This window comes from Emys orbicularis, chromosome 2 (assembly GCF_028017835.1).
Source record: "Emys orbicularis isolate rEmyOrb1 chromosome 2, rEmyOrb1.hap1, whole genome shotgun sequence".
NCBI classification, from domain to species: domain Eukaryota; kingdom Metazoa; phylum Chordata; order Testudines; family Emydidae; genus Emys; species Emys orbicularis.
In genome coordinates this window covers 15,193,847-15,214,952 of record NC_088684.1, presented here as the reverse complement: position 1 = coordinate 15,214,952, position 21,106 = coordinate 15,193,847, and the positions used below count along the sequence as shown (strand labels likewise).

At 42.1% G+C, this 21,106-nt stretch overlaps 1 protein-coding gene across 1 annotated transcript in view; it reads right to left on the bottom strand.

The window, feature by feature from the left end:
- Window positions 1-3,563: 3,563 nt before the first annotated feature.
- The window catches only part of ZFAT (zinc finger and AT-hook domain containing), a 151,300-nt gene continuing 133,757 nt past the window's right edge, over window positions 3,564-21,106 (bottom strand). Inside the window, exon 16 of the mRNA XM_065398805.1 lies at window positions 3,564-3,803. Coding sequence (XP_065254877.1) covers window positions 3,564-3,803 — 240 coding nt within the window. The remainder of the gene's footprint in view (window positions 3,804-21,106) is intronic.

Below are 21,106 nucleotides of genomic sequence, written 5' to 3'. Positions count from 1 at the left end.
TTAGTCTGGATCTGTAAAAAGCAACAGAGAGTCCTGTGGCACCTTTAAGGCTAACAGATGTATTGGAGCATAAGCTTACATTACATGCATCCGACGAAGTGGGCATTCACCCACGAAAGCTTATGCTCCAATACATCTGTTAGTCTTAAAGATGCCACAGGACTCTCTGTTGCTTTTTACAGATCCAGACTAACACGGCTACTCCTCTGATGCTATAACTCAAGTAAGTGGTCACACTGACTTCAGTGGCTACTTCCTTGAGTAAGGATTACTTGCTGGAATAAAAAGACACTTTTTACCCCATCGGCATGAAGCAGCATCCTCTAGCTTGTTGCAAAAAGGAAGTATTTCTTGTAAAACATATAGAAATTAGCCGCATTTAAACCAAAGAATGATGTGATGCTGTATGATTGAAATATGACCATGTATATCATTGATATTGCCACTGTTAAGACAATTGCAACAAATCTTGTACAAAGTATGTAAGGTGTCAATGGAAAAGTTACGATTTGCTAAAGAAGATTATCCCGTTTAAATCCATGTATCACCACTGTAGCTGAAGTTAGGAATATTGGCTATATACCTGTAGCTCAAACATGTTTGCTCCTGGGGTAACACCCACAAGGCAGTTTATATCCAGTCCAGCCAGCCATTGTGAATGGACTATTCAAGTTTGAGGACCCATCAAAGACACTTCACTCTCACAATGGGCCATAGCTCAGCTATCTCTTCCTGCTGATGCCTCAGCCTCCAGGGGGCCAATGGTTACCCCCTGTGAGTCAGCAAGCTGTGTAAGGACATGTGATATGCTCATGTGACCTGGACTCCATCTTGGGCCAGTAACCTTCCACAAAGGCTGAGAGCTGTGTTTTGAACCAGTACATTTCCAGGCACATGGCAAAGGGTATAAAAGATCCCTGAAATAACTCCATTTTTCCTCTTTCCTGCTCTGAGTCTCTGGACTTACAACTAAAAGGAGCATACTGGACTATGGACCTTCTAATCTTTTGGAAGTTACCGGAGACTTTACAAGCCAGCAGTCTATACCGTCACTGCTACAAACCTGCTATAAGAGCATTGCCATTAATGTATGTATATGATCTATTAACCATTTTAACTCTCCTTTTTCTTTTATTAATAAACCTTTAGATTTTAGCTACTAAAGGTTTGGTGGCAGCATGATTATTGGGTAAGATCTGAGTTGTATATTAACCTGGGAATGTGGCTGATTTCTTGAGATCAGGAGAACCCTTTGATGAAGTTGGTTTTCAGTAACTACTCATCATAAAGTCTAGTGTCTGGGTGGTGAAATAGGGGCCAGAATGCCTAAGGAGACTGCATTTTTGACTTCTTGTTAACCAGTGTGGTAAGACAGAAGTTTACTTTTGTTACTGGCTTGGTATAACTCATGATAGAATAACCCCTAGTTTGGGGTGAGTCTGCCCTGTTTGTCAGCAGTTTCTCCTGAATCTGGCATTCTCAGCTGTGACCCACTGAGGCACGGTGACAAATGGAACATGACAATTCTGCATTATTAATAGTTTTTATAGCTTAGATACAAAAACATTTTATCAGAAATAACTGCAAGGCCCAAGATGAAAATCTGAAGCTATGTACAGGCAGTGACTAAGAATCTTTAAACTCTTTCAGTATACACTTCATATTTTTTGTACAAGTTCTTTTACACCATCATAGCAGTATATTTACAAACATGTCTATTTTAATACATATTAACAAAAATCTTTTATGGCATATACAGGGTATGCGACCATTTAAAACAAAACAATGTTTCATTGAGTTGACACACGGGTTTGGTTTCACTGCATGGTACTTTACAGTCATTATTCAAGGAGATGCTGATAGTTATTATCCAAGTATTTAAATCATAACCAGTTCACTGCCATCCAGAATTAATGTGTATTGCTGGCAGTACCTCACAGTACCAAAGCATCATCTCACATGCATATACCAGTGTCGGTATGTGACATCCTTCTGATTACAGCTCACGGCTTTCAATTTGATTTTCAGGGCCACAATCCTACAGACACGTAAGCATATGCATTACATATGAGTAGTCCCATTTACTTTAGTGAGAGTATTCATATGTAAGGTGAAGCATGCGCCTACATATTTATAAGATTGGAGTCTAATTTTGTTAGCAGTTTTATTTCTAGTATATTTGGAAGATGGGAGTGGTTTATTTTCCCATTTCACCAACATTTCAGAATGTATTATGCCCCTTTAATGCCTTTTTATACAGTTCCATAATTACGTGGTATCCTGCCATCAGACATGAGCTCTTTAGAGTTACCAAGGCCAATATTCAACCACCATCACTCAGGCTTGGTCTCCATTGAAATAAATGGGATTACTCAAGAAGTAAGGCACTACTCAATGTGAGCAAAGGGAGGACAATATGGCGCAGAATTATTACAGGTGCCACAGCTCTACCTTGTTGCTGTGCCCCTTCCCCCCCCCCCCCCCCCCCGTACCTAAGGGAAGGCACAGCACAGCAGGGGGATTAAAGTCATCTAGAACGTTACAGAATCCAAACCATGCAAACCGTTTTTGTATTTCTCATTTGATTACTGTTGCTTTGAAAGAGTATAATTTTCATTCCTTGAAACAATGCACCAGGTTCAAGGAGGGAAAGAAAAATCCCAATTTGTGGCTGAAAAAAATCATTACACCCAATCTGCACTAATTCAGCAGGGACAACAATTCAGACAACTGCTTTTCATGTGTGTACCGAGTTTTTTAAGGCTATTTAGGCCCTGATTCTGCAAACATGCGAGAAGATGGTGAGCTTTATGCATGTGAGTAGTGCCACTGACTTGAAGGGGACTACTCACCTGAATAAAGTTAAACACGTGGAAATGTTTGCAGGTTCACAGGCTTGTATGTTGTAATTTCACATCTAGGATCTAGAATAGGAACATTACTGTACATGTAATACACTTCTTTCTTTGACAATTCATAGCTGAGTAAACATGAGTGGGGAAAAGAACACCCTCGAAAGATAAAGGTGCTGAAAAAATCCCAGCAAAAGGGTGGAACGACCTCTAAATCCATGTGGCTGAGTTCAGGTGTACAATCTTCTTGAAGTGCATATGAAACTAAAGGCAGGTATCAAATTAAAAAACCCAAACGTGGAAGTTTTCCTAGGAAGCTATCCAAAGTCTCCATCAGCCCACTTTTCTTGTGCATTCTGGCTTACCTTTTGTAGCAGGATGACATAGATATTGTTTTGTTACCCTGAGGGTAAATGGCTTTGAACTCACCAACTAGATTTCTGAGGATTTGCAGGTTATAATTTAGATACATTTTTAGAAATGTCAGAATATTTCCTCTTGAAAGTATAAAAACATGAGCATTTTCCAGCAGCCTATATGAGGCTCAATGTACAGAATGTGTTACCTATTGGCAAAATGCCGGCAGCCTGATCAAAAACCAGAGGACTAGGGAGCAGTTGAAAGTTTTGCTAGCACCCAGCTTGTATCCTTCCTTAAGTCGTCATTGAAAACTCAGCAGTATTGTGCAGCCATTGCCTACAAATATTTTTTCTAGATTTCCTGAACAGATTGTTCCACTGTCTGTTCTTCTACGGGCTGCATAGCTTCCTGCACATAAACGATGAACTCAGAGGCCTCTCCACCCTGTGTGTATACCGTCACGGTCTCAATTCCTTCCACTTCATCTGATGAGACTACCAGGTGATGCTGTTCAGCCAGCTCCACTGATGCCTGTTGCAAAGTCTCTTGAATCATTACAGTGTGATTGGCTGATTGCTCCTCTTCTTTCACCTAAAAGGGAATAAAGAGTTTATACAAGCTCCAGCTTTTAAATAAATAAAATAGTTCTGTGGTGATCAAAGCCCATGTATTAGGTGAACAATGCTAGAAACCAAACAGGTATTTCTTGAAAGCATCTGTCAGATGTATACTGTAAATTTATAGTAAGTACCTTTGACTACATTAATTTATCACACTTCTTTAAGTTATACATTTACATGTAAATCTGGAATAATTCCATTGAAGTCATTGGAGTTATTCATGATTTCCAGTGGCATAATTTAAATAAGGATCTGTCCCATAATGCTCTATCTATGCCATGCATCAGAATAGCCTGTACAATATTACACACAAAATGCTCGGGACTAGAAATGTTCAAAATTTAACATTTTTGCAAAAGCTCACTCTTTCTTGTCAACATTTTGACAAAAAATTCGTCGACAAATAAAAATTCAGAGTACTTCAACCAGCTCTGTTTGGGAGTCAGTCACAAAATCACATCAGTAACTCTGCACATGAATTTAAAGAACAGGTCTTCATTCACCACCAGATCCATACAACATGCAGAGCTCATCTGCAGTCCTGAACACAGTTCTCCAGTCCACAGTTGAAAGTAAAAATGTTATGATGCTTCAGTCATTTACCACAAGCATAATCTCTCAAATAGTAACAATTAAAAAAAAAAAAAGCAAGCACCGGGGGAGCAAGAGGATGGAACTGTCGGTTTTCTGTATAAAGGAAAAGTGCAGTTTTTTTAAAAACGTTCTCTAGATAATACTGCTGTGTTCAATAAAGAGGACAGTTTCATTTGTAAGCAGGATCATAAATGACAAGTCTGCTGCTGCATGTAATTAATTTAGATTTAGATTGTCTCCTTTTTTTTTTTTTTTTTTTAAAAAGATAGTTTTTATTCAAGACTGTTTTGGTTTCATTTAACCTGAACAAATGTTTTGTGAAATGATTCCCCTCCCCCCAAGATAAATAATGATTTATTTCACACTGGAAAAATGTAACTGACAGAATTTATACAAAGTGATATTCACTCTACAATGAATGCTAGTCTCATATCTCCAACTATTTCAATAAATCCCCTACTTATAACAAGAACATGGAAAAATGGGAATAATGCTAGCTCAGCTAGATCCCGGGATAGAGAGCAAAAGTCCACAGCATTTCAGGCAAATACACAAAGCATAATAAAAGAGGCGATAACAAATGATTGATACATTATCATTTTCTTGTATCCCATTGTGTACTATAGCACAAAGTCAGGAGACTCTTCTTTCTCGGAGGATAGAGTCTGGCCCCGTATCTGATGGTAACATTGAACATATACAAAATAGCGGCAACTTAGAAAAAGAAAGGGGTCAGCCAGGTATAAAGCATGTCTTCTACAAAATTAAGCAGATTAGAAAAAGGGCTTGTTATTTAAATTAGCAGAGAGGTGGTGACCCAATACGTTTTTTCCAACTCTAATATATAACACTTCGATAACAGTGTAATAGAAATGAAACAATCAAGTTCAAGGAAACATTTGATGGTCAGTACTCTTATCCCCACTAGTTGGGGAGAAAAAACTCTACAATGAAGATTTGAAGCATGTGTTTGAGTCCTGGGGGCAGAGGTTGGCAAGGATAGAAGAAGCTCTACATTCACCATGTTTTCTTGACAATCTTTTCTAATTTGATGGTTTTTCTAACTATTCATCCTTGTCTTTATACACTGACTTTTCCTTTAACTTTTTATTCCATATTAAATCCTTTTGGTCAGACAATTTATAGAGACCCACAATCCCTTAGGACTTGAATTCACACCCCTTTAAACTTGCACTCAATTCAGCAGGCTACACAAAGCCCTTGGTCAAACAATAACAAGGAAGTTCAGGTGTTAAATTATCCAGAGGGCGCCCACTGTCTGTATGTCTGTGATACACTGGTGGGAATACATGGGGCTCCATCTGGTAAAGGATTTAACTCCTGAAAATTCTTGCTATTGTCATTTACCTTAATGGAATAGCACAAGGTAACGGAGCAGAATTTGGTTCTACGAGTTCAGTTGAAGTTTCGCCTGAGTAAGGACGACAAGTTGGGTTGGACTGCAGAGTTGGGGATGCAGAGAAGTGCTTCTACTGTACCCAGGTTCCGCTCACATTACCAGAGTAGCTGAGTGTTACTGCAAAAACAATCAGCTCTAAAACAGTTGAAACTGAGAGCTAAGGTCAAATTTTAAAGTTTGGGAAGTGATTTTGCATGGCCCGCTTGAAACATGTTTAAAGGCTCTGCACCTGCTGTCTGAAAATCAGGCCTATTTAAGGTGTCTCAGGACAGAGGCACTGGTCACTACTGAAAATCTTGGCCTAAATTTTTGAAAGGTAGAAGGCCAAGTCCACTTTCAAAAATATGCACACCATTGTTCATCTACATTCAGCACCACTTTGGTTTATGTTTGGAAGGATATCTATACAAACAGAAAAGGTTGACTTTAAAAAAAAAAAAAAAAAAGATGAATGCTTAAATTTTGAAGAGAAGTGAATCCAGAGAGAAATCTCCATTCGCATGATCATCACCTCCTCTCATGAGACTAATTGCTTCAGTAGCTGATCCAGTATGAAAGGAAGGGCTCCACACAAAATGCACTATTCAAAAATATAAAGGCCAGACAAACCTCTAATCACTAGAGGATTCAGACAGAGAGTTGAATTTGCAGGGCAATTAAAATCCCACATCTGGCTGTGAAACCTGCACACAAACAGCAATGCTTGACACAAGTAGTATTTAGAAAAGGACTCTAGTTCACTCTAACTTGTGCTTTGTTATTGCAGCACACACAATCTTCTAACAAAATGTGGCTCAGCTCAGGAGAGTGGCATTACATTCATTGACAGCTGCAAGCAAGCATAATGCAATCTGAATGGAAGTTTGGATTGCCTTGTTTTAGTCATCCTAAATCAAAACCCAGACATAATTTTTAACATAGTCTTGTGTGTGTACATAAATAAAGCACAGTTGACGTGAAAATGAAAAGAACACAAAATCTCATTCAATTCAATGGCAGCAATCTAATATTCAATTATATTCTTTGGAAATGAAAATGGCGCATAAAGAAAGTTAAATTAACCACCCCACCTGCCTTTATTGGTGTGTTTTTATTGCCTTGGGCATACAGAGTAAAGATGACTTAATGCCCTTATTCTTGTGTTCCTCACTTTTGGTATCTCTTTGGGACAACTATCGGTAATCCTTTTAGTTTGACAAATTGCTGTGTTACTTGGGGTATTTACATTTCAAATCAACTCAGTGTTTACAGGCATTCTACTTGGTCCCTATCAGATTGTTCCACAGGGTATAATCTTCTCAAATTGTTAATTTACATCCCTCAAATGGGAGAGACAGTGGGGCTGCTGCCATCAAAATGAATGGAGATGCCACTTTCAATTCTTTTTATTGGCATCTCCATTTTTTCCAGGGCTACCAACCATGACCTCTTTTCTGTTTGAGAGGCAGCTGAAAGGCATCTGGTCCTTTATTATTCCTTAAAGAATGGCAACAGGAATTTGACGATATGCCCTGCTGGCATATTAAATCAATTCAGTACCTGCACAGATATGTTTTATGGACTAAGTCCCAATCTCAAAGGCAAAACTCCCAATAGCTTCAATAGGACCAGGATTTGACTCTAAGTGCAAATATCTAAAAAAACTGTTTTTATGTACCTATAAATAACATACAAGTATGGATAGCTGTTGATTAAAGAAATAACAGCCTCTAACACTAGGCAATCATACAGCAAGAAAGTCTATTTTGCTTTAATTTGAGTAAAAAAGCTATTTAATAATAGACATGAAAGCCCCACCACTAAAGAAGGTGGAAAGGAAATGCTAACAACCAAACAGTAACATTGTCTTCTTCTGATGAGAGGGCCTGACCTGAAGAAGTAATGAACATCCAAAAGCTTTCACTGAAGTCAGCAGGACTTGTGGGTGCTCAACATCTAAAGACCTGATCCAAAGCCTACAGCGGTCAATGGGAGTCTTTCTATTGACTTCGGTGGGCTTTCGATCAGAACCCCTCAATTTAAGGGAGAGGAGCATGTTTAAGCAGACTGAACTAATTAATTCCAGACCTAACACTGGGTGAAATAGACAAAATATTATGCACATAGCCACTTAAATAAGTCTCAAGACACGGCTATAAAAAAATATACAAGAAACTACAAACAAGTAAAAGAAAATAATATATATCCATCCTTGAACTGCAAATGTCACCAGAATAATAAGAGTGGCCAGTCCGTGGCTGATTCCTGGCATACAATCTCCTTGTTTTGTTCCATGCGCTTTTAAAATGGGTCAAGCAAAATAATTTGAATTAAAAAAAAAAATATCTTAAACAGAATACACATTGAAAAAGATGAATAAAACCAACTCTAGGATTTGATCATGTGAACCTGATTAATAAAATAAAATAATAATAATAAGTAAGGCATAATTGACACACAATCTAATCTTTTGAGAAAAACAGGGGTGCAACATTTACTTTTTGAATTTTGTGATTTTAAAGGGGGAGGGAGAATCCCCTAGAACCCCGACAATGATGGGAGGAGGGGAAGAGCCATCTTCACATTTAAATACAATGGACATGTAAAAAGAAGTTTCTTTAGAAATTAGGTGCTTGGATTAACCCCTCATGGTGCAGAGAGAATGCAGCTTACACACCCTGTGTGCCAGCAGGGGCTGCTGCATCCACAGGTAGATTCCCTTCTGAGAAGGTCAGGTGCTGTTTGCATTGCCATCATCCCTAGGGATTGCACCAGGTAAGACCAGTCTTGATATATGTGGCCAGGGATCCACAGGAACCTTGCCGGCAGAGGATACGTGGGGAATGTACAAGCCCTGGCCAAAATCCCTCCACAGCTAGCTCTGCCCACTTATGAGGGAGTGCCTGCCTGCTCCATGCCTCAGAGCAGAGGTTTTCTACAACTCCCCTCTTGGAGGGCTTTCCACCACTGGGAATAATGCACTCTCAGTTATGCTGGTGCCAGGGTTGAATTAAGCCCAAAGTGTGTAGATGAAATTAAGGGTATGTCTACACTGCAAAGAAAAACCTACGGCACCAAGTCCCTGAGCCCAAGTCAACTGACTGCTAAAAACTGCAGTGTACACATTCCTGCTCAGGCTGGAACCTGGGCTCTGAGACCCTCAACCCTCGCCATGTTTCACAGCCCTGGTTCCAGCCTGAGCGGGAACGTCTTGGCTGCTATTTTTAACCTTGCTGCCTGAGCCCCATGAGTCCAAGTCGACTGACCAGGGCTCTGAGCCTCTGTGCTGCAGGTGATTCTTTGAAGCATAGACCCTTAATGTGCAGTAGTTTTAGACATGACGGCCATACTAATACCATCAGGTGCCCATTTCTGAAGACAAGTTACAATACAAAATTCTATGCTGTGGTTTTCTTCAAACTGATACATAATCTTTGCTTTGCATTAGTACTTCTGGCACTTTGAAACAGGCTGCTGTTGCCACAGTAGGACTTTACTAGAGCCTGAAGTGGCTAGGAAATGAGAAGATGGAGGAAAACAAAATAAAAGGGGAAATGATTGAAAAGCCAATATTTTCTTATGCTCGTTAAAAAAATCCAACTTGCAGGACAAGCCAACCCTATGGAAATACTGTAGCATGTATAGTGCTTAGCTAATGATATGATAAGGGAATACATTTACACTAAAAATCAAGTGTTTGCCATGCCAAGTTACAAAACAGCTAAGCATTTTGTCCAATTTAGATTTAGTTCAGTAACTCCTCACTTAACGTTGTAGTTATGTTCCTGAAAAATGCGACTTTAAGTGAAATGATGTTAAGCAAATCCAATTTACCCATAAAAATTAATGTAAATGGGGGGGTTAGGTTCCAGGGCAGCTTCCCCTACTCTGCAAACACCAGAGACGGGGGGGTTCAACCTTCAGCCTGCCCACTCCTTCCCCCAAGCCCTCACCCTTGACCCGCCTCTTCTACCCCCCACCTCCTCCCCCTTTACTTTGCTCGCTGCATCCTGGCTCCTCCCCCCTCCCTCCCCTCCCTTCTAAATGCCGCAAGCCAGCTGATTGCCGAGGAGGGAGGGGGGAGGCGCGCCGAGGCCTCGCTCCTCCCCCCTCCCTCCTGCCCGGGGCAATCAGCTGGCTTGCTGCGTTCGGGAGGCAGGGGAGGGAGGGGAAGCCTGCGCGCCGAATCCTCGCTCCTTCCCCCTCCCTCCTGCCTCCAAAACGCCGCAAGCCAGCGATTGCCGCCAGCAGGAGGCGGGGAGGGAGTGGAGGTGCGCCCGAGTCCTCGCTCCTCCCGCCTCCCTCCTGCCCACAGCAATCAGCTGGCTTGCAGCGTTTTGGAAGCAGGAGGGAGGGGGAAGGAGCGAGGATTCGGCGTGCCTCCCCCCTCCCTCCCCTATGCCACAAGCCAGCTGATTGCCGCCGGCAGGAGGGATGGGGAGCCTGCGCGCCGAGTCCTCGCTCCTTCCCCCTCCCTCCTGCCTCCAAAACACCACAAGCCAGCTGATTGCCGCCGGCAGGAGGCAGGGGGAGGAGGGGGAAGGCGCTGATCCTCAGAGTCTGCCGGCGGGCGGGAGGCGCTGAGGGGAAGGGGGCCGTAGGGAGGCTGCCAGCTGTGGAGAAAGCAGACAGCCAAACAACGTAAGAGTGGAGCATTGCACAACTTTAAATGAGTATGCTCCCTAACTGATCAGCAACGTAACAACGTTAAGCGGGACGACTTTAAGTGAGGAGTTACTGTACCACTCTAAAGTTCAGAGATGGTAGGGAGATTAATCTAGCAAGTGGTTTTGAGGTGGGAGGAAGAAGAAGAGCATAGACAATGGAGCAACTTTCTCCTGTTGTTGTTATTTAGTATTTGTATTACCATAGCATCAAGGAACCCCAGTCAGACACCAGGACCCTATTGTGCTCCGTGCTGCACAAACAGAGAACAAAACGACAGTATCTGCCCCAAAGAGCTTACAAGTATAAGACAAGAGACTACAGATGGATGCAGACAGACTGAGGGAGGAAGTATGAGGAAACAACAAGACAATACTGGTCAGGATGATAGACAGTGGTATCAGCACACCAGCAGCCTAAACCACTGTCGAAATTTTTGTAGGCATCAAAGCAAAGTAGAGTTTTAAGGAAAAATTTAAAGAAAGATAATGAGTTAGCCTGGACAGAAGGAGGCAGGTCTGGAGTACAGAGGTAGATCTGTGAGTTGTTAACATAGAGATGGTATTTGTGAATTTGTGTTTGCAGTTGAGAGTACCAGAGATAAGGTGCAGAGTGAGAAGAGAGGAGGACCAAATGCAGAGCCCTGTGGGTCCCCCAAAGAATGTTGCAAGAGGCATATGTAGGACCCATGGATCTTGAAAGGGGTGTTGTGGGGGGGGGGTGATTATTGTAGCAGGAGAGAGATGTCCGCTTGTTTTGCATTTGTTGTCATGGCAGGGTCTGGTGCCCCTGTGATTTGGTGGGTCCTAGTCTGTGGGGCGCTTGCTTCTGATGATGAGCTTTGTGAGATTGGGTGGTTGTCTGAAGGACTGAAGAGGAGGTTCAGGAAAGATTTCTTTCAGGATGTGGTTCCCATCAGGTAGGGGTTGTAACTGTTTATAATCCATACGGGTTCCAGTGTGGGGTGGTAGGTGACAACTAGGAGTGTACTGTACTAAAGCAGATTCTCTCAGGGTATTTGGGTGACCCGTTCCCTGATGCGATGGGACCAATGTGGCTACAGCAACACTACAAACAACTTTCACATATTGGACAGTTAATATCACACTATGAATGGAGGCAGAGTCAATGTCCTGATTAACACTGCAACTGATGAAACTGTGTGTGTGTGGGGGAGTGAGGGAGGGGGGAATGAATAATCATAAATAAATAAAAATCATATAGAAAAGAAGGGCATAAATGAGACCCGTAGGGCAACTATTCCTGGGACATTTCAGTATGTTTACCATATTTCAGACCCAGGAATGAATCAGTATTTCAATAAAAGTAAGTTGAAAAACTGAACAAGAGAATCCATCTGCATTATGCGAATACTAAAATATTAAAATATCCTGAGCTGAAACTTGACATGAGGATAGGAGTCTGAATAGGCTGTTGGCTTAAAAACTGATGCAGAGAGAATGATTTGAATTTGGACACAAGCTGGAAGTTGTTTTGAGGCTGTTTATACACAAATCTGTACAGATAAGAAAATCTGCATCTGAAAATAAGAACGGCCATACTGGGTCAGACCAATGGTCCATCTAGCCCAGTACGTTGTCTTCTGACAGTGGCCAGTGCCATTTGTTTCAGAGGGAATGAGCAGAACAGGGCAATTTCGAGTGATCCATCCTTTGTTGTCCAGTCCCAGCCTCTGGAAGTTGGAGATTATGGGACAACTAGAGGATAGGGGTTGTGTCCCCGACCATCTTGGCTAATAACCATTGATTGATCTATCCTCCATGAATGTGTCTAATTCTGTTTTGACCTTTGGCTCTGGCATTCGGATTCTGACCACTAGGCAGACCGCCTACGACCTGGTCTTCTGACACCAATCAAGACTGCACATCCTGACATGGAGCACCCATAGGGAAACGTCTTGAAAAAAGAATACATGCTACTTGACCTTTTTTCCCTTTCAAAAAACAAAAACAAAACACTCCCCCCCCACAAGATTACTGAATTTATGCCCTAGAACACTTCATCTGAAAGCTTTATTAGCCAAGGCACTAACAGTGACCCTATAATGCATGGTATAGAAGTGCCTGGACTTTTAAGGTGTATGCTTTGTAAATCTCCTCTATAACATGTGGAAATCTAGAGTTTTTGGGAACACCAGAACTTATGAAAGGAGCTAAAACTGACTATATGTAAATATACCTATGATCATATAGGGAAAAGCTGATGAATTTTCATTAATGACTTGGATAATGGAGTGGGGAATATGCTTATAAAATTTGTGGATGACATCAAGCTGGGACAGGTTGCAAGCACTTTGGAGGACACGATTAAAATGGAAAATTACCTTGACAAATTAGAGAACTGGTCTGAAATCAACAAGATGGATTTCAATAAAGGCAAGTGCAGAGTACTTCACTTGTGAAGTAAAAATCAAATGCACAACTACAAAATGGGGAATAGCTGGCTATGTGGTAGTACTGACGAAAGGGACTGGGGGCTTATTTTGGATCACATGACTAATATAATTCTGGGTGTATTAAAAGGAGTGTCATAGGTAAGATAGAGGAGGTAACTGTCCCGCTGCACTCAGCACTGGTGAGGCCTCAGCTGGAGTACCGAGTCCAGTCTGTGTGCCATTTTTAAAGAAAGATGTGGACAAACTGGAGAGAATCCTGAGGACAGCAACAAAAATGATAAAATGTTTAAAAAAAACATGTCCTGTTAGGACAGGTTAAAAAATGAGAATGTTTAGTTTTGAGAAAAGACTGATAACATTCTTCAAATATGTTATCGGCTGTTATAAAGATAATGGTGATCAATTGTTCTCCATGTCAGCTGAAGGTAGGACAAGAAGTAATGGGTTTAATCTGCAGCAAGGGAGATTTAGCTTAGATATTAGGAAAAGCTTTCTAACTATAATGGTAGTTAAGCTCTGAAATAGGCTTCCAAGGGAGGTTGTGAAATCCCCATCACCAGAGCTCTTTTAAGAAAAGCTTGGACAAACACCTGTCAGGGATGGTTTAGGTTTACTTGGTCCTGCCTCAGCAAAGGGAGCTGGACTTGCAGACTTCGAGGTCCCGTCCAGCCCTACATTTCCACAATTTTATGCATACTTACCTTAAACATAGCTGGGTGAGGATAACAACAGGGGGGTAAAAAAATCTAAAGACATGCACAGACAAAAAGAGGTAGCTTTATATGGTAAAGTTTTAACATTCTTTAAAGGAAAGAATTTGCAAGACACAGAAAACAAAGTTGTCATTTGGTATTCTGGTGAAAAAATTTTCAGATACTAAACTAGCATAATTTTGCACCACCATTATATTTTTCTCCAGTTCTGTGCAGCAGACTGGGAGCTATTTTCCCTCAGAAATGTGTCCAAAATAACAGTTGACTTACTAAAAATAATAGGTGTTTTAGAACATGTATGTGAATATTTACATGGGCAATAAATACCTCCTGCAGGTACCAATTTTACCAATAGCAATTTAAGCAAAGAAAGTAATTTAAGCAATTGAGGAAAGAACTGATTTATTCCTATTTTAATCTTAATGAAATGTATATTTAAAAAAAACCTGAGGGGCTATGTTACTGTGACCACATCAAACTAGTACGGATTTTTTTAAATGTATATTTTATTAGGATTTACATTTTCCTGGACTAGTATGGTATGTGCATTAATCCTACTGCATGAATAGTGTATACTTATACTCCTGTGTACACCTTTCACACAGATACACCATGAGCCAGCAAAAGTGAAAATTAAGTAAAGCCACTATTACTTGGGTTTAAGGCTTGGGTCTTTCTTTAAACCTTTCAAACTCTTAAGACTTTCAGTTAAAAAAGTTGAGTCAAATCAACTCTTTAAAAGACATGGAATTTGCTTTTCTTGGCTTGAGAAAATGTCGATTTACTTGAATAATATTCCTTGAAAAAATAAACAGTTTTTAATTGCAGTGGATCAGTAGGGGAGTGTGTTCTCCATTCTTTATTTTCTGTCCATCCTGCCCCACATTTTTGTCACAGCCTCTGTTCTCACTGAATTGTGCTTCTTCCCCCACCCCCACATTGTTTTTGTCTATTTCTACCATCCTTTATTAACTACTTAGTCTCTCTAACCCTTTATTAGTTTATTTCCCAATCACTCTTTAGTTTTAAGTCTCCCTCTTTCTTCAATCTGTTTCTCTGCTTCACTACTGTCTCTCTACCCGCCCTTTAACAGATCCAGAACAACTCAAGTGCTGTGCCACAAAGAAAGCTCCTCATCAGATCTTCTCCTGGATAAGATTCTAATCGGAGCATTAGTGCTGAAGTGGCTTGAAACTGACAAGATTGAACTTCTGTTCCCCAAATGCTGTCAGACCTGTAGCATAGAGTCTTGTCAATTTCAGACCATACTGGTAATGCTCCAGACTGACATCTTCCTTTCTTCTCAGGCATTTGATGCATATTTCCTAGTAGCAGCTGTACATTTTCATAGCTGTCACGCAATCAATTTTTCCCAGTGTAGATATCAATATACTCCTAAGCTTGATAACATTTTCTACACTAGCTCTCAGCAAGGGCTGTACTAAGGCAATTCAGGGCCATAGGCACAACCCACACAGGCCCTTCAGTGCCTTCACACCTATGTCATAGCCTCACCCTGTCATGGACTGCTCTTTTTTGGGGCAGCAGCAGCTTTCAGAGTTAAGATAAATGGGACCAGTTCACATCTTTTGGCCCTACAGTTTCAGGCCATCTGCCGATTTAGGCCGGAATTGGTTACACTTGGGTCACATTTTCTTTGCATCCACGAGGGTTGCAAATATAACTTTCTAAACAAAAGCGGAGATTCTAAACCGGTCATATGATTCCAGGAGAGACATGCGGGGCTAGATAGCCTATCCCTTAAGAACATAAGAACAGCTATACTGGGTCAGACCCGTGGTCCATCTAGCCTAGTGTCATGTCTTCCAATAGTGGCCAATGCCAGGTGCTTCAGAGGGAATGAACAGAACAGGAAATCATCGAGTGATCCATCCCGTCGTTCACTCCCAGCATCTGACAATCAGAGGCTAGGGACACCCAGATCATGCGATCACATCCCTGACCATCTTGGCTAATAGCCATTGATGGACCTATCCTCCATGAACTTATCCAATTCTTTTTTGAACCCCATTATAGTTTTGGACTTCACAACATCCTCTGGCAAGGAGTTCCACAGGTTGACTATGTGTTGTGTGAAAAAGTACTTCCTTTTGTTTGTTTTAAACCTGCTGCCTATTAATTTCACGGGGTGACCCCTGGTTCCTGTGTTATGTGAAGGGATAAATAGCACTTCCTTATTCACTTTCTCCACACCAGTCATGATTTTATAGACCTCTATTGTATCCTCTCTTAGTCGTCTCTTTTCCAAGCTGTAAAGTCCAGTCTTTTTCATCTCTACTCATACAGAAGTTGTTCCAGACCCTTAATCATTTTTATTGCCCTTCTCTGTACCTTTTCCAGTTCTAACATCTCTTTTTTGAGATAAGGTTAGCTTTTTTACTGCTGCTGCACCTTGCATGTTGTTTTCAAGCGAAAACGAGGCCGCCCGAAAACAACATGGCAAAGAGCTGTGGAAGCCGAGCTGAAAAACCTGGGGCACAGCTGGGGATCCCTTGAAAGACTTGCCAGAAACAGACAGGAGTGGAGGAGCTTCATCACTGCCCTAAACGCCAGAGGCATAATGGGAACATGACGACGATGATGATAATGCACACTGAGTGGCTGCTTTCAGAGAACTATCCACACTGACTCCAAGATCTCTTTCTTGAGTGGTAATAGCTAATTTAGACCCCATCATTTTGTACATAAAGTTCGGATTATGTTTTCCAATATGCATTACTTTGCATTTATCAACACTGATTTCATCTGACACTTTTTTGCCAAGTCACCCAGTTTTGTGAGATCCCTTTGCAACTCTTCGCAGCCAGCTTTGGACTTAACTATCTTGGCAAATTTTGTATTGTCTGCAAATTTTGCCACCTCACTGTTTACCTCTTTTTCAAGAACATTTATGAATATGTTGAACGGCACTGGGCCCAGTATAGATGCCTGAGGGGCACCTCTATCTCCATTCTGAAACCTGATCCCTTCATCTGGTCCTGCTCTCGACTACATCATAGTATACCTCCACCTTGTACAATGCATCCTATAAGACTACACATCACAGCTTTATGGAAACTGGGCAGTGTAAAAGGGTATGTTCTTTGCAACCTGACCAGAATTAAGAAATGACTACACAATCCAAAAAGGATGATTAGATTTGATATCTAGTAATACAATGTCAGGACTCAAAATGCTAAGGTAAGACTGCTCCTACTCAAGTCAATGGCAAACATCCCATTCCCTTCAAGAGGAGCAGGATTGAGCTCATAATGTAGGATTTTGCAAGTACTGAACACGCCATCATTAGGATTGAAATTAAAACACCATGGTTCGAGGGACAAGGGCAAAAAACTTCCAGGGGCCAAGTATGAAAGACTGAGTTAGTTCCTGGATAAAAGTTGGAAGGAACAATGTACTGGGAGAAAGAAGACTCAGGGAGGACAGTGGAAAGAGATTATTCTATTATGTAACAACGTGTGGGGAAAATTGCAGCAAGAGTTCGTTATTTTTAAAAGCTCCATGTGTTCTAAGCACTTAAGGCTTAGAAGAAAGTTCATAATGCAAATATAGAAATATGAAAACAACTTCGAAGGACTAACAAATATTCGGGGAAAAGGCTGACAGCACACCTTCAGCGTGCATGAAAAAGACAAGACAAGTGGGTTTTCTAAGGAAAAAATTACATAAAAATAATACAAGAAATAGAAGTATCCGAAATAAATGTTGTTTTAGAAAAACAAGAACCCAACTTCTAAGCAAGGACTCAGTCAGGCCATTAAAGGACCAAGGTGGGAACTTAGTGACAGATGATGCTGATATACTGCTGATGCCCTGAGTGATTTATTTGTCCAACAATCCACATGAGAAACTCAAGGTCATAGGATAGAAAGTGAAATAAAATGTTCAGTGGGAAAGTGAAATATGACCATGTCTTAAAATCACAACAGGGAGAAGAGTTAGGAATTCAGAGTAATTAAAAGTTGACAAAGCATCAGGCTCAAGCCAGCTATAAAAGAATTGCTGTCCAAGGCTTTTCTGTTCTCCATGGTAAGGCAAGTAGCAGATGACTCAGCAGAGACATGTTAATGCTGTTTGAAGTTTTGAAAAGATCCAGAAAAATGGTTTGGATTATAATCTTAAAAGCAATCCTCCGGTGGGGAGACAAACATGAGGCCAGATAATATCACTACATTGAATATACAGAATTTGGTAAAAGATTATCAGCATGAATACAGGGAATAAAAAGTATACTTGTGGACAAGCAGGTAGTTGAACTGGTAGACAAAAAAAGTAGGCTTCACCGTAGGTCTAGGAAAAGATTGTGAATCTACAATACAAATTACGTCAGAATGAATAAACCTGTTACAGAAGAATGCACATAAATGCTGCTTTAAGCATCAAAAACTGGTATTTGTACTTTCCATGGATAGAATGAGGTAATTTACCATGACTCAGTTTCAGGTCCATTTATCTTCATGGGCCAATTCTTCCTCTATGCGACCTCAATTCAGGACACAATTGGTCTTTTATGTTTGTAGGACAATAGAAATATTGAAAAAGATGCAGGAAAGGTGGAGCAAAAGGATTCTAGGATTTGATACAGGATCAGTGCTTATACTAATTTGGCATCAGGGCTAGCAGAAAAGAAGAACGAGAGATCACACTGAAGTGTAAAAGGGAAGGGAAAAGAACTGATTTGTGTCAAGCTGTTTAAGATTGTAAACTCAGTGGCAAAGGGCTGCAGGTTGAAAAGTGAAGGAGTGAATTCCTTTCTAATACAAGCTGCCTTTCTTTACTAAGATAGCAAGAAAGTAGGAGTGTCCAAGGCATAAGATGTTTGTGTTTAAGATGATGAGAAAGAAATTGATTTGATTTAATACTTGGAGGGAGAAAGAGTAATTGAAATAATATATTTTTTAAAAGTTTTGTGGTTTACAGTTGCAGTTTCTTATTGGCAGCATTTCAAGACAATGTTCATTCTCCTTCTCACTCTTTCACTGAAAAAAGGTCCCATTACTTAAAACAAAATAATTGTAATTAATACTGTTTGTGATGGGGTCTCTCAACCTTGCACTGGTCAAGTGGGGGTTAACCAATCACTTTGGGCCCAAGAGGCCCTGCCCCCTTGTCCGGTTGCCCATGCTCCCTGTGGAGGGAACAGATAAAAGGAAACTCATCAGCTCAGTTTTGGCTGGCCGAGGAAGAGGATGGATGTGTGCCGCAGGCTCCTGCTGAAGAACAGTCAGCTCTCCAGACTGCCAAGGGGGGTATCCCGGACTATGCTATAGAAAGTCCACCAGCTACAGTGATAGACAGAGACGCCAAGCTGCTGCCTGTGGAGGACAGATCTGAAGTGGGCTCAAGGGTAGGAAGTGACCCAGGGAATGCATTGGGAACCGACACTTGACTCCTTAATAAGGAGGTTACCAGTTTCCCAGGGCCCTGGGTCAGAACCTGGTGGAGTAGGGTGGGCCGGGATTTCCCTATCCTTACCCTGCGCTTGCCACTAGGTGTTACCACAGGGGATCATTGCTGTAGACTGTTTTTTTGCCCCTCCCCACCCCCCCAGAGGTGCTGTAGCCAAGTTAGGGCTGGCCAGCAAGGATAGCGCCAAGGACTCTTTGCCATGAGGCCTGACACTGCAAGAAGATATGATGTTGTGATGCCATATGGGGGAACCCCTCCTTTTTACACAGCGCCCTGTGACCTGGATATAAAGTATGGAGACCTAGCTACAGATAATTCTTAGCCACTTCATTCCTATTTTATATATAGAGATATAGATTATGGGGATGTTGGCAGTGACTCCATTGTTATGGTTGTTTTGTAATTTGCACTTAAAGCAGGACTGAAATCCCTGTTTTTCACTTTAAAGATTGAATGTAGTCTCCAAATTTGGCAGAATAAATCTTCATGAGCCAAATAAATTTCTACCTAATTTTTTTTGTAAAATATTTACTAACTTGTGCAGAGGAAACATTTTTGAAATGATCCTTTTAAAATGAGCCAGAGGATGTTGTGAAGGCCAAGACTATGACAGGGTTCAAAGAAGAACTAGACAAGTTCAAGGAGGATAGGTCCATCAATGGTTATTGGTCAGGATGGACAGGGATGGTGTCCCTAGCCTGTTTGCCAGAAGCTGGGAATGGACAACAGGGGATGTATCACTTGGTGTTTACCTGTTCTGTTCGTTTCCTCTGGGGTACCTGGCATTGGCCACTGTCAGAAGACAGGATACTGGGCTAGATGGACCTTTGGTCTGGCCCAGTGTGGCTGTTTTTGTGTTCTTTTTGAAATGTTGCCATTTCCATTGCACTTCTTTGGGTTCCCCTGGCTAAACAACCACATTCCCCACAAACTCTGAACTTCACACACATACTCATGCTGATAACATCTTGGATACTTTGAAAATGTAAAAATTAAACACTAAGAATCAGTGCTAGTAGTCAAGATAAATAACTGAGTTTGGGCAAGATTAGCCAAAGGAACTTCTCAGATCCTACAGTTACTTCTATCTCCTCAGGCTGCCATCCTGAGTCATCAGCTGTGCTTTGAGGAGCCAAGCTAGGAAGAATGGGGAAGGAGAGATGAGCTGGTATGTAGAGGAGCAGGAGGCAGAATGAGTGTGCTTTGGGCTATGTCTACAGAGCACAGTGAGGCCTGGCTCAAGCCTACCTCCCCTTGCGTCAACGCACCAATTGTACTCACCTAGGGTTGGACCTAGGGTACTAGGACCCTGCAGGCTGTGTTAAGCAGGGACTTAGGGTCCAAGCCCGATTTCTTTCCAGCTTGACTCGGGTCCCAAAAGTCCTCCGGATGCATCTTACAGTTCCCAGAGGCAGAGGAGCAGTGCTGCAGGGAGCCAGCGCAGTGGTCGAAAGCGCCGTTACTGCCTGGCCGAGCACGCTCCCTCTTCCTGCTCCTCTCATGGCAGCAGCAGCTCCTGCTTCTCCTTGCTGCTGTGCGGAGCTTGCATGGAGCAGGGAGCAAAACTGACCGGCGGGAGGCAGCTCCCAGCTGCCAGGATGTTGGGGGTCATCCCTCCCTCAGCCATGCTGAGCCGGGAGCCCTGCCGCTCCCCATCCCTGCAGGGCAGATGCTTGGTCCCCTTGCTCCTGGGCCTCCCCTACCCTCCCTGGGGCTCACGTGCAGGGGTGCCTGAGCAGCGTGTACTGTGAGGGCAGTGAGTGGGAGCCAGCCCCCAAATTTCCCCACAGCCTTCCGAGGATCCCATACCTCTGCCTCCTGGGGTGCAGCAGGGTCAGGGATAAGAGCTCCCCAGGAGGTGCTGGAGCACACTGCTCCCCAAGGCCTGGGGAGGCACTTCACCGCACTGTAGCCAGCAGCAGCCAGGCTGGTGTACAGGGATAAGAGCTCCCCAGGAGGTGCTGGAGCACACTGCTCCCCAAGGCCTGGGGAGGCACTTCACCGCACTGTAGCCAGCAGCAGCCAGGCTGGTGTATGTGTGTGTTTTCCTCGAACCT